This window comes from Gobius niger, assembly GCF_951799975.1.
Source record: "Gobius niger genome assembly, chromosome: 11".
NCBI lineage: Eukaryota > Metazoa > Chordata > Actinopteri > Gobiiformes > Gobiidae > Gobius > Gobius niger.
The window spans coordinates 2383776-2395548 of record NC_136862.1 but is presented as its reverse complement, the minus strand read 5'-3'; the positions used below and the strand labels follow the sequence as shown (position 1 = coordinate 2395548).

At 41.5% G+C, this 11773-nt stretch overlaps 1 protein-coding gene across 1 annotated transcript; it reads right to left on the bottom strand.

Annotated features, from left to right (window-relative positions):
• Positions 1–2231: 2231 nt before the first annotated feature.
• Positions 2232–11058, bottom strand: kctd7 (potassium channel tetramerization domain containing 7). The gene is made up of 4 exons (XM_079567026.1): positions 10550–11058; positions 5850–6019; positions 5533–5711; positions 2232–2721 (listed from the first exon to the last, which is right to left on the bottom strand). The coding sequence occupies exons 1-4, from the start codon at positions 10889–10891 to the stop codon at positions 2345–2347; spliced, it is 1068 nt and encodes a 355-aa protein (XP_079423152.1). The 5' UTR covers positions 10892–11058; the 3' UTR covers positions 2232–2344.
• Between the last annotated feature and the right edge of the window lie 715 nt (positions 11059–11773).

Here is an 11773-nt window from a genome sequence, read left to right as displayed (position 1 = left end):
ACACATTTTTGTCTTCTTTTTTTTTGGTCAAATTGTAGTAATTTTTTTGGTCACATTTTTGTCATTTTTTTGGGTCATTTTGTCACACGTTTGTCATTTTTTCGTCAATTTTTTAATCAATTTTTTGGTCACATTTTTGTCATTTTTAAATCAATTTTTTGTAATTTTTTGGTCACATTTTTGTATTTTTTGTCAATTTTTTTGTCAATTTCTTATGACATTTTTGCCACTTTTTCATAAATTTTTCGTCACTTTTTTGTCAATGTTCTCTCACTTTTTTGTCACATTTCCATTATTGTTTTCGTCTCAGTTTTGTTGCTTTTTCACAGCTTTTTTCCAGAAGCTTTTGGACTGGGGTAAAGCCAAACTAATTTGTAAATTAGTAGTTTCAGGAACACTATTGGTCTGAAGTGATGGATTCGGGGAACAGGCCAAAACACTCTCATCAAATACCATTATATCAGATCAAATCTTTGCCGGATCCTCCTAAATATTTCCCGGATCCTTTACCCTGAAAAACTGAAAGGTGGGGATATCAAATAAAGCACTGGTTAAATCGCATTAAAATTAACACCTTACAGTGATTGTAGTCGAAAAGACTCTTTTAAATACATCTATCTTTCCCTTTAGGCTACTTGTTTTGTAGACAATCTGTGGTAGACCCCAGGGACCAGAGAGAAAAAAAATGTTAAATTAGTAACATGACATCACAGGATTCTTGAGCCTGTAGTTCAAGGGCAGGCGTTTGTTTGGTGATGCAATACATTAGGTACTTTTTTTCCTTTTCAATAGACCAGGGGCTGAATCATGTGACACAAAGTCAAAGTCAAGCACCACTTTCAAATACCAGTAATATAGAGTACATTACATACTGTACGATCAAGCCGGGTGTAGTATTTTAGAGACGTCATTATATTTCAAATTCTAAGTAATTTGGGGGATCTTGCGAGATTTGGCACCCAGGCTTAACGTTACCTCCCCCAGTGTAGTTTGAGAATGAAATTTGCCTTCCCCATTTGTCTCTGGGTCCATCCCCGTGAAACTTAAGAGTCAACCAGAGTCCAGGAACAAAGTCGGACAGAACCATTGACAAACCAGACATGTGTTGAGGGATAATGTTCGATCAGTCAAAGCACATAGAGAAGTAAAGTGTTTTTTATTAGAGTTGTGCAAAATACCCTGAAGATCAAGTGTCTAAGTAAGCAAAGTAAAACCAAACATCAATTAAAAAAAATATGTTAAATATAAAAAAATAACACATATGCAACACAATATTAAATAAATATATATAACATCAAAACAAGACCAACTGGACATCCACGAACGGGGCTTGGAGTAGTTCAGAAGTGTGAAACCGGGGTTCGAGGGGCCTCCACCAGGGGACATTACGCCCAAGGAAAGCTTACAACCAAAGAAAAGGGAAATACTGTTTCTCTTAAAAATAAAAGAGCGTGTGATTGTACACCTTAAGTTTAAACCATTGAAAAGGCCAGAACAGAAGCTTCACTTACATAAGAGTTGCACATTTGTGAGCAGACAGTGCCGTACAGCAGTTGGACCTGGGTTTGGGTGAACACAAAAGCTTCATAAATGAGGCCCCTGAGCTGCAGCAGGAAAGTGTGGTCACGTGGTTAGTTTTTGTTAGAAACTTAAACTCTATGCACAGACACACAGGGGCGGACTGGCCATATGTCCTAACCCTTACCCCCGGGCGAAACCGAGCCTTACCCAAATCTAAAAGCTTAAAAGAAAAGCATCCAAAAGCAAAAATGTGCTGGATAAGCAACAAAAAAGTGACAAAAAAGTGACAAAAACACAACAAAATGTGACGAAAACGTGACGACAAAGCAATGAAAAAAGCGATGAAACAACAACAATAACATGAAAAAAACAAAACAGAAAAACAAGAGACGAAAACACAACGAAAAAGTGACCTAAAAATGACGAAAACACGCCAAAAAGTAACAAAAAAGCAACAAAAACATGACAAAAATGCAGCGACAACGTGACAAAAAGTTACCATCACTTTTCTAGATTTTAGCTTTCAAATGAGGCGATACAGTGTTGCTCTCCAGTCAAGAAGCCTTTAGATTTGGGTAAAGCCGAACTGGACTCTCGGTTAAGGAAGAGGTTAACATATGTATTTGTGGAAGTGTCACATTTACGCTAATCTGGGCCAGGCTGACCCGAGTCCAGGGCTGTTTTTCAGTCCCAGTCCGCCCCTGCAGACACATGACGTGTTTGAGGATTCTTCATCTGAAATAAATACATCGATATAAAGTACATCTAAGTGTAGTGAGTGACACATCCATAGGATTGTACTAAGTCAGTCCACGGCCTCGCGTTACCACCAGGTGATCTTGAACTCGTAGATGGGCCTCTTGCAGTAGTAGTGGTTGATGAGGTGTTTGTCGCACACGCCGATGCACTGCTGCTCCGCGGAGATGCCGCGCTCGGCCAAGTCACTGACGATGCAGTGCAGCAGGTCGTAGACATCGGCCACAGCCTCCCAAGGTCCGAAAGACACGTCCACCTCGCAGTGGTGCTCGAACAGCTTGGCCTCGCTGTCCGAGCGCTCGAACCGGAGAGAGTTAAACAGCGGGCGCTCGTACGGCGTGATGGGCATCTCCTCTTTGTACACGCAGATCTTCAGCTTAGCAAAGCGCGCCTTCTTCTGCATGGCCCGCAGTTTGGCGATTTCCACGATGCGCTCCAGGTTGTCTGAAAAAATAAATACATTTATGAATTATTAAAGCATCATTTAAAATGTGTGACAACTACTGTTTAAAAATGTACCGTCTTTGTTTCTATAAACCAATCATCATACATTATACATTAAGGCTGTACCTCTGTAGTATTAAGGCAGTACCTCTGTAGTATTAAGGCAGTACCTCTGTAGTATTAAGGATGTACCTCTGTAGTATTAAGGCTGTACCTCTGTAGTATTAAAGCTGTACCTCTGTAGTATCAAGGCAGTACCTCTGTAGTATTAAGGCAGTACCTCTGTAGTATAAAGGCAGTACCTCTGTAGTATTAAGGCAGTACCTCTGTAGTATTAAGGCAGTACCTCTGTAGTATTAAGGCTGTACCTCTGTAGTATTAAGGCTGTACCTCTGTAGTATAAAGGCAGTACCTCTGTAGTATTTAAGGCAGTACCTCTGTAGTATTAAGGCAGTACCTCTGTAGTATTAAGGCAGTACCTCTGTAGTATTAAGGCAGTACCTCTGTAGTATTAAGGCAGTACCTCAGTAGTATTAAGGCAGTACCTCTGTAGTATTAAGGCTGTACCTCTGTAGTATTAAGGCTGTACCTCAGTAGTATTAAGGCAGTACCTCTGTAGTATTAAGGCAGTACCTCTGTAGTATTAAGGCAGTACCTCTGTAGTATCAAGGCAGTACCTCTGTAGTATTAAGGCAGTACCTCTGTAGTATTAAGGCAGTACCTCTGTAGTATTAAGGCAGTACCTCTGTAGTATTAAGGCAGTACCTCTGTAGTATTAAGGCAGTACCTCTGTAGTATTAAGGCTGTACCTCTGTAGTATTAAGGCTGTACCTCTGTAGTATTAAGGCAGTACCTCTGTAGTATTAAGGCAGTACCTCTGTAGTATTAAGGCAGTACCTCAGTAGTATTAAGGCAGTACCTCTGTAGTATTAAGGCAGTACCTCTGTAGTATTAAGGCAGTACCTCTGTAGTATTAAGGCAGTACCTCTGTAGTATTAAGGCAGTACCTCTGTAGTATTAAGGCAGTACCTCTGTAGTATTAAGGCAGTACCTCTGTAGTATCAAGGCAGTACCTCTGTAGTATTAAGGCAGTACCTCTGTAGTATTAAGGCAGTACCTCTGTAGTATTAAGGCAGTACCTCTGTAGTATTAAGGCAGTACCTCTGTAGTATTAAGGCAGTACCTCTGTAGTATTAAGGCAGTACCTCTGTAGTATTAAGGCTGTACCTCTGTAGTATTAAGGCTGTACCTCTGTAGTATTAAGGCAGTACCTCTGTAGTATTAAGGCAGTACCTCTGTAGTATTAAGGCTGTACCTCTGTAGTATTAAGGCTGTACCTCTGTAGTATTAAGGCAGTACCTCTGTAGTATTAAGGCTGTACCTCTGTAGTATTAAGGCTGTACCTCTGTAGTATTAAGGCAGTACCTCTGTAGTATTAAGGCTGTACCTCTGTAGTATTAAAGCTGTACCTCTGTAGTATTAAGGCAGTACCTCTGTAGTATTAAGGCTGTACCTCTGTAGTATTAAGGCAGTACCTCTGTAGTATTAAGGCAGTACCTCTGTAGTATCAAGGCAGTACCTCTGTAGTATTAAGGCAGTACCTCTGTAGTATCAAGGCAGTACCTCTGTAGTATTAAGGCAGTACCTCTGTAGTATCAAGGCAGTACCTCTGTAGTATTAAGGCAGTACCTCTGTAGTATTAAGGCTGTACCTCTGTAGTATTAAGGCTGTACCTCTGTAGTATTAAGGCTGTACCTCTGTAGTATTAAAGCTGTACCTCTGTAGTATTAAGGCTGTACCTCTGTAGTATCAAGGCAGTACCTCTGTAGTATTAAGGCAGTACCTCTGTAGTATTAAGGCTGTACCTCTGTAGTATTAAGGCTGTACCTCTGTAGTATTAAGGCAGTACCTCTGTAGTATTAAGGCAGTACCTCTGTAGTATTAAGGCAGTACCTCTGTAGTATTAAGGCAGTACCTCTGTAGTATTAAGGCTGTACCTCTGTAGTATTAAGGCTGTACCTCTGTAGTATTAAGGCTGTACCTCTGTAGTATTAAGGCAGTACCTCTGTAGTATTAAGGCAGTACCTCTGTAGTATTAAGGCAGTACCTCTGTAGTATTAAAGCAGTACCTCTGTAGTATTAAGGCAGTACCTCTGTAGTATTAAGGCAGTACCTCTGTAGTATTAAGGCTGTACCTCTGTAGTATTAAGGCTGTACCTCTGTAGTATTAAGGCAGTACCTCTGTAGTATTAAGGCAGTACCTCTGTAGTATTAAGGCAGTACCTCTGTAGTATTAAGGCAGTACCTCTGTAGTATTAAGGCAGTACCTCTGTAGTATTAAGGCTGTACCTCTGTAGTATTAAGGCTGTACCTCTGTAGTATTAAGGCAGTACCTCTGTAGTATTAAGGCTGTACCTCTGCAGTATTAAGGCAGTACCTCTGTAGTATTAAGGCAGTACCTCTGTAGTATTAAGGTAGTACCTCTGTAGTATTAAGGCAGTACCTCTGTAGTATTAAGGCAGTACCTCTGTAGTATTAAGGCAGTACCTCTGTAGTATTAAGGCTGTACCTCTGCAGTATTAAGGCAGTACCTCTGTAGTATTAAGGCAGTACCTCTGTAGTATTAAGGTAGTACCTCTGTAGTATTAAGGCAGTACCTCTGTAGTATTAAGGCAGTACCTCTGTAGTATTAAGGCAGTACCTCTGTAGTATTAAGGTAGTACCTCTGTAGTATTAAGGCAGTACCTCTGTAGTATTAAGGCAGTACCACTGTAGTATTAAGGCAGTACCTCTGCAGTATTAAGGCAGTACCTCTGTAGTAGGGCAGCAGGTCGAGGAAGGCCTGGCGGACCTTCTCTCCGGTCAGAGGTTGCGTGTCCTCCAGTTGCTCCAGCAGGGGCCCGAGGGAGTAGTACTGCGCCTCCCTGTGCACGGCCCGGATGCGCTCTCGCGGCGGGAGCTCCCCCTCTCTCAGGAAGTTCAGGATGTCCCTGAGGATGGAAGGAATGACCTCATAAAGCGCCAAAAAATGTGACCATGGAAGCATCAAAGGTGGGTGGAGCCAAAACATTAAAAAGTACATGGGTGGAGGAGGAGTTTGAGGAGTGAATGGCGACATTTTGACTGACCCGAAGTAGAGCCCGTCGCGGTCGATGAAGTAGCGCCCGTCCGCGTCCTGGGGGATGTGGTAGCGGCCGCTGAACATGGCGGCGAGCATGGTGTCCTCGTGGCGCCGCAGCGTGGACAGGCGCGTGGTGAAGAACGTGCCCCCCACGTTCAGGGACAGGATCTCCGGGAACTGCAGGAGCAAAGCACAGCCACACATCACTTACGATAACAAGCAAACGAGACGAACGAGACGAACGCTCGAACGAGAAGCCAGGGTTTTCAGTCTGATTTAGTTGTTTTATTTGTTGAGTGTCCAGAAAAGTGTGATGTAAAACCAATGCATTATTGATAAAAAAGGTTTGGACATCTTTGATCTAGATCAGGGGGAGGCAAGTTTGCTTGGCGGGGGGGCGGTTTTCTTCATTGCAAAAAGACTAAGGGCCAGACCTGCCAATTTTAGCCCAGAGTAAAGCACCATTTTCCTACGAATGCCAGCATTTCTGTACATTATGGTCAAACCGTTAAACGATGAAAAAAAGTTTAGGTTCTACTGATATCTAAAGCCGATACCAACAAAATCAAACGATGATTTGTTTTTCCCATCTTTTTTCTTTCCATTTTTTCAATTTCTTGCCCAATGTTTGCCCCATTTCACCCAATCCTTTTTCTTCTCATTATTTTTCCCCATTTTTTTCCTTGTTTTCACAATTGTTTTTCCTTCTTACTAATTTTTCCTAAATGAATGATTCCCTATTTTTGCCCATTTTTCCCCCCAAAACAATTTTAACCCGATTTTCCCTCATTTTTAGCCACATTTACCCCAACATTTTTCCTATGTTTAGAACTTTTCTGTCATTGGAGCTGAACCCGATATTGTAAATGTGCAGATCTTCCACACATTGTTCTGTTTTCTGGTTCTAGACGGCACATATTTTAGTACAGATGTCGGATAAAGCATTGTTCAGATATTGAACGGTGCCCAGCCCTATACACGACCCAACTGGGTGGTTTTTCAGACATTTTTGAAAGATTTGACTGTTTTGCACATTTAGTATTCAAACAGGCATTTGACCTCTGATTTCTGTAATAATATCATCTTCAAAATCATGCCCTCGGGCCTGACGTTGCCTACCCCTGATCTAGATCATCTGGATCATAGAGTCATTTTAACTTTAAAATGGTTTTAGCCTTTAGCCTTAGTGTGAGACTCATCCTGTTTTCTGATTGGAGAATCCGCTTAAGAACCACAGCCGAAAATGTAAACATAAACAGAGCACTGCTTAAAATGAGCACATGTCATTTTACACCTGATTTATCATTAGAAACTGTTCATAATGTTTGTCTAAAATGTTAAAGGGACTATACGGAGTTTAAAGATGTTACCCCTACATGTTCCAGCCACTTCCAAATTGCCGTCATGCATGAGCTTAAGGGATATTTCAGGATGTTTGACATAGGGCCACATTTCCTAGTTATCCAGAGTGTTGCTGATTTCTGGATATATATATATTTTTTGTAATTCATGCAGTTCTTGTATTTGAAGAGTTTCGTGGCGCTAGGCTAGTGCTAGGCTAATGCCAGGCTAGCACATGTCTACGGTATCAGCTAGCCTGCATTAAAAACAGTGTGACCCGCTCCACAGAGCACCTGAGGCAAATCACTTATAACACCAGACTAACCATAGAAATGTCTGTGTCCATAGAATCATGTTTGGAATATAACTGACCTGCATCACATGAATGATCACAGTTTGAGGGACTATTTTCTGGCAGATCACTCCGCCGCTGCGTAGCTTATACAACCACGAAGCTGATGCTGCTCAAATATAAGGTATTTTAAATGCAAAATGGTTAAAATGATCTATGGACACAGACGTTTATATGGTTAGTCTGGTGTTATAAGTGATTTGCCTCAGGTGCTCTGTGGAGCGGGTCACACTGTTTTTAATGCAGGCTAGCTGATACCATAGACATGCACTAGCCTTGCATTAGCCTAGCACCGCGAAACTCTTCAAACATAAGAACTGCATGAATTACAAAAACATATCTCCAGGTACCAGCAACACTCTGGATAACTAGGAAATGAGGCGCTATGTCAAAAATCCTGAAATATCCCTTTGATATAGAAGGTGCAGTTACACGTATGACCTGAGGTGGCAGTAGTGAATATAAAATGGCCAAGATTTTGCCATGCGGCTTTTCAGCTTTGTAAATCAGGCCGCAAGTTATGTGGCTGGTAAATGTATTTATAGCAAACAAATCACCTTCACTATGGAGGGTCTGCACTTTTACATATAGAATAGAGAACCTAGAACGTTGTCAGCAAAATCACCGTTTGAATTTGAAATGTGGACGCAGATAAAATCTATTAGAAAGGGTAAAAACAACGGATTTTGTTGTATTTACGAAAAGCTACTTATTGCTGGTTATTTAGCAAGAGAAACAAACAAACACACACACACACACACGCACACACACACGCACGCAGGTGAACAGTTTGCTCGGGCTTTAAGAGGATTACTCTAATTCCATCTTCAGATCTGCGGAGCGTCCTGGGCCAAATCTCAAACCCTCCGCTGCCCCGGCTCTTCAGCTCCACAAATCCCACCTACATCATGGTTCATTTGAGATCAAAACTCTGCAAAGCTGAGCCCAATACACCGGGTACAAGATCATGTCAAAATGGCCGTTTGCTGTTATAACATCGAGTTTATCCCCAATGTCAAGACATGTGGATAAATGTTTGGAACACGGGGGCGGAAGTCAGTGTTTCAGTCGTGACGCAAATAATGAACATGAAATAATGTAAGAAGAAAAATGCTAGACGACATGAATAAAACTAAATAAGTACAAATCACAACATATATCTGTCGTTTGTGTCTCTGCTCTATGGACTTTTTGGCTCCGACACCGATATGAAGGGGTTTGGCCGATACTTAAAGGAATTTTATTTTATGCATCCTTTTTAATCTTTCAAATAGCCAATTGTGAAACATTTATTCAAAGTTTCAATCACAGAAATATATAGAAATAAATCAATCTAGGTCGATGCTGATCTGCACCACTGATTTTTTTGGCCAAATTGTTAAAAGTGTCTGGTCTATAACATGAAGCTCCTAAAGATGTCAGTGTTGAACAGTGACAGCAGGGGGCGCTGTGTATTCATGTTTAGTAGGTAATTTAGATGCAAACTTGTGAGCGATGTTTCTCTCCTGAGGCCGAGGAAGGAAAAACATTCAGTTCCAGAGATATCAGTCTTTTTGTCGGCCGATATTGAAAATCCCCAAATATCGGCCCGATATGTCTTTTCTCATCCTGTATAACAGGAGCGTCATGAAGGGCCAATTTTCATCATAGCCAAAACACCAAGGCCGAACCTCACTATTAGGGTTAGGCCTAAAGTTAAGAACCATTTTCTACAAAAGCCAATGTTTTACATCAGTGGTTCTAAAGTGGTCCGGCTCCGAGACCCGCCATTACCTTAATGACAAAGTGTGACCCAAATAAAACTGTCATGTGTCATATATCGTATAAAATATTGCATTTACCCCACGTTTTTATTGAACAAGCCGTAGATTTGCTTTGAAGACTGAAATTATGATCAAAACAACCCATTAATACACATTTTTAAAAGACTCCAGTGTTTCCGTGTAGTTTCAGATGGAAAATATTGAAAAAAAAGTTCCCTATAGACCCACTTTCGAGTCCGCGACCCACCAGTTGAGAATCACTGTTTTACATTATTATGACCAAGTGGGATGTTCTGCAAAGACACTTAAAAAATACACCATAAAAAAGACACTATTTCTCGCATTTTTAGTGTATTTGATCCCTTATATTCTCAAAATCATATTGGGGCCAGAGGCTCTGTGCTGGAGGGCCGGATTTGGCCCCCGGGCCTGACGTTGCCTACCACTGCTGTATAATAATGAATGATTTTACAATTTTCTTTTACCGTTTTTGACGAATTTGGATAAATGTGAAAAATGTGACATCAGGCTCCCCCTTGTGGTGGAGGCAGAAGTGGAACAGTAATGTTACTCTGAAAACATTTTACTCAAGTAAACGTTAAATGTTACTTGAGTACTGTGAGTAACTGCTTGGGCAAAAAAGTTTGATTTATTTTCAATGACACCATAAATTGTGTGAAACAAAACATAAACATACTTCAGTATAATTTAGGTAAAGTAAAAAGTACCTTATGATAAAATGACTCTAGGAAGTAAAGTACATGTACTTGAGTAAATGTAACGACACCATCAGAGGCAGGTTAGTCAGTTACATTTACTACAGTCATTTTATCATAAGGTACTTTTTACTTATACTTGAGTAACATTGTAAAGTATCTTTACTCTTGAGTAGTTACTTGAGTACATTTTAAAGTGACAAAAGCTTCAGGCCGACCTAAAGTACATGTAGTTTGTGTTTCGTGCCCCTTGTTATTCAGAAATATATATATTTAATACATTTTTATGATATGTATTATTTGATGGTATTTATTGTGCATAACTCAGACTCTTTTGCTCAAACAGAAGTACTCAGGTATTTTCCCAAAGTTCTTTTTTACTCGTAAGCCTACTTGAGTATTTATGTGGGTCACCACCTTGTACCTTTACTTGAGTACAAATATTTTAACGTAACGTCACTTAATATTTGTACACTGAATGTTTGAGCCCCGCTCCGGTCCCCATCCCCGGGGAGGCTGCTGCCCAGGGGCCTACCTCCTGCTCCTGCCCGCCCACAGACGGCACAGACTTGGTGAGGCTGAGGCTGGGGGCCGGGGCCGTGCTGGGGGGGGTCTTCCGCGGCGCGGCGCTGCCTTCCAGCGGGTCCGCGCTGATCATGGCGCTGCCCGGCGGTCTGTCGCTGCTGCTGCCGCTGTCCCCCGCGGCCGAGAACACCACCATCACCCTGGGCAGAGGCAGCGCCCTGTGCCGCTCCTGGATGAAGCGTCTCACCCGCGTCGCGCTGGGCAGCTGGCTGAAGGACAGGGGCGACTGAGGCGGCCGCTCCCTGTCGCTGCCCTCCGAGGACCCGGGAGAGGCCGAGCCATTCTGCTGCATGCGCGCAGAGGGCGGCCCGAGAGCGGCCTGAGAGCGGCCCGAGGAGAGGCTGGAGCTGCGGCCGGAGCGATAACAACAGTCAGAGCTGAGGAGGAGTGGGCGGTGCGCAGGGATCTCCGCCTCGACACCGGAAGTGGCTTTTCACTCGACCTTTCACAATAAAGCACCAGGAGGTTTTTATCCTGCGTGCGTGAACTTGAGATGATGATGATAAGACAAAACTTAACCTCTTAACCGAGAGCATTGTCTCCAGTTCAGCTTTACCCAAATCCTGTAGGCCAGTGTAACGCCTCATTTGAAAGCTAAGATCTACAAAACTAAATTGTCAAATAGTCAAATTTTCGTGACTTTTTTTGTCACTTTTTCGTCAAATTATTCACATTTTTTTGTCAAATTCGTATCACTTTTTCGTCAATTTTTTGTCACTTTTTCGTCAATTTTTTGTCACTTTTTCGTCAAATTTTTCTCACTTTTTTTTGTCATTTTTTCGTCCATTTTTTGTCACTTTTTCGTCCATTTTTTGTCACTTTTTCGTCAATTTTTTGTCACTTTTTTCTCACTTTATTGTCATTTTTTCGTCTATTTTTTGTCACTTTTTCGTCAAATTTTTCTCACTTTTTTTGTCATTTTTTCATCCATTTTTTGTCACTTTTTCGTCAATTTTTTTCTCACTTTTTTCACATTTCCATCATTGTTTTCGTCTCAGTTTTGTTGCTATTTTCACACCTTTTTTCTAGAAGCTTTTGGATTGGGGTAAAGCTGGAGAAAATGTGCTCCGTTCAGGTGGGAGTTAAGAGGTTAAATGACTAGAAAATACAATTTCAGGAAAACATTAGACATTTATAAAATGGCCAATGACACCCAAAGTAAAAGAAATGCAAT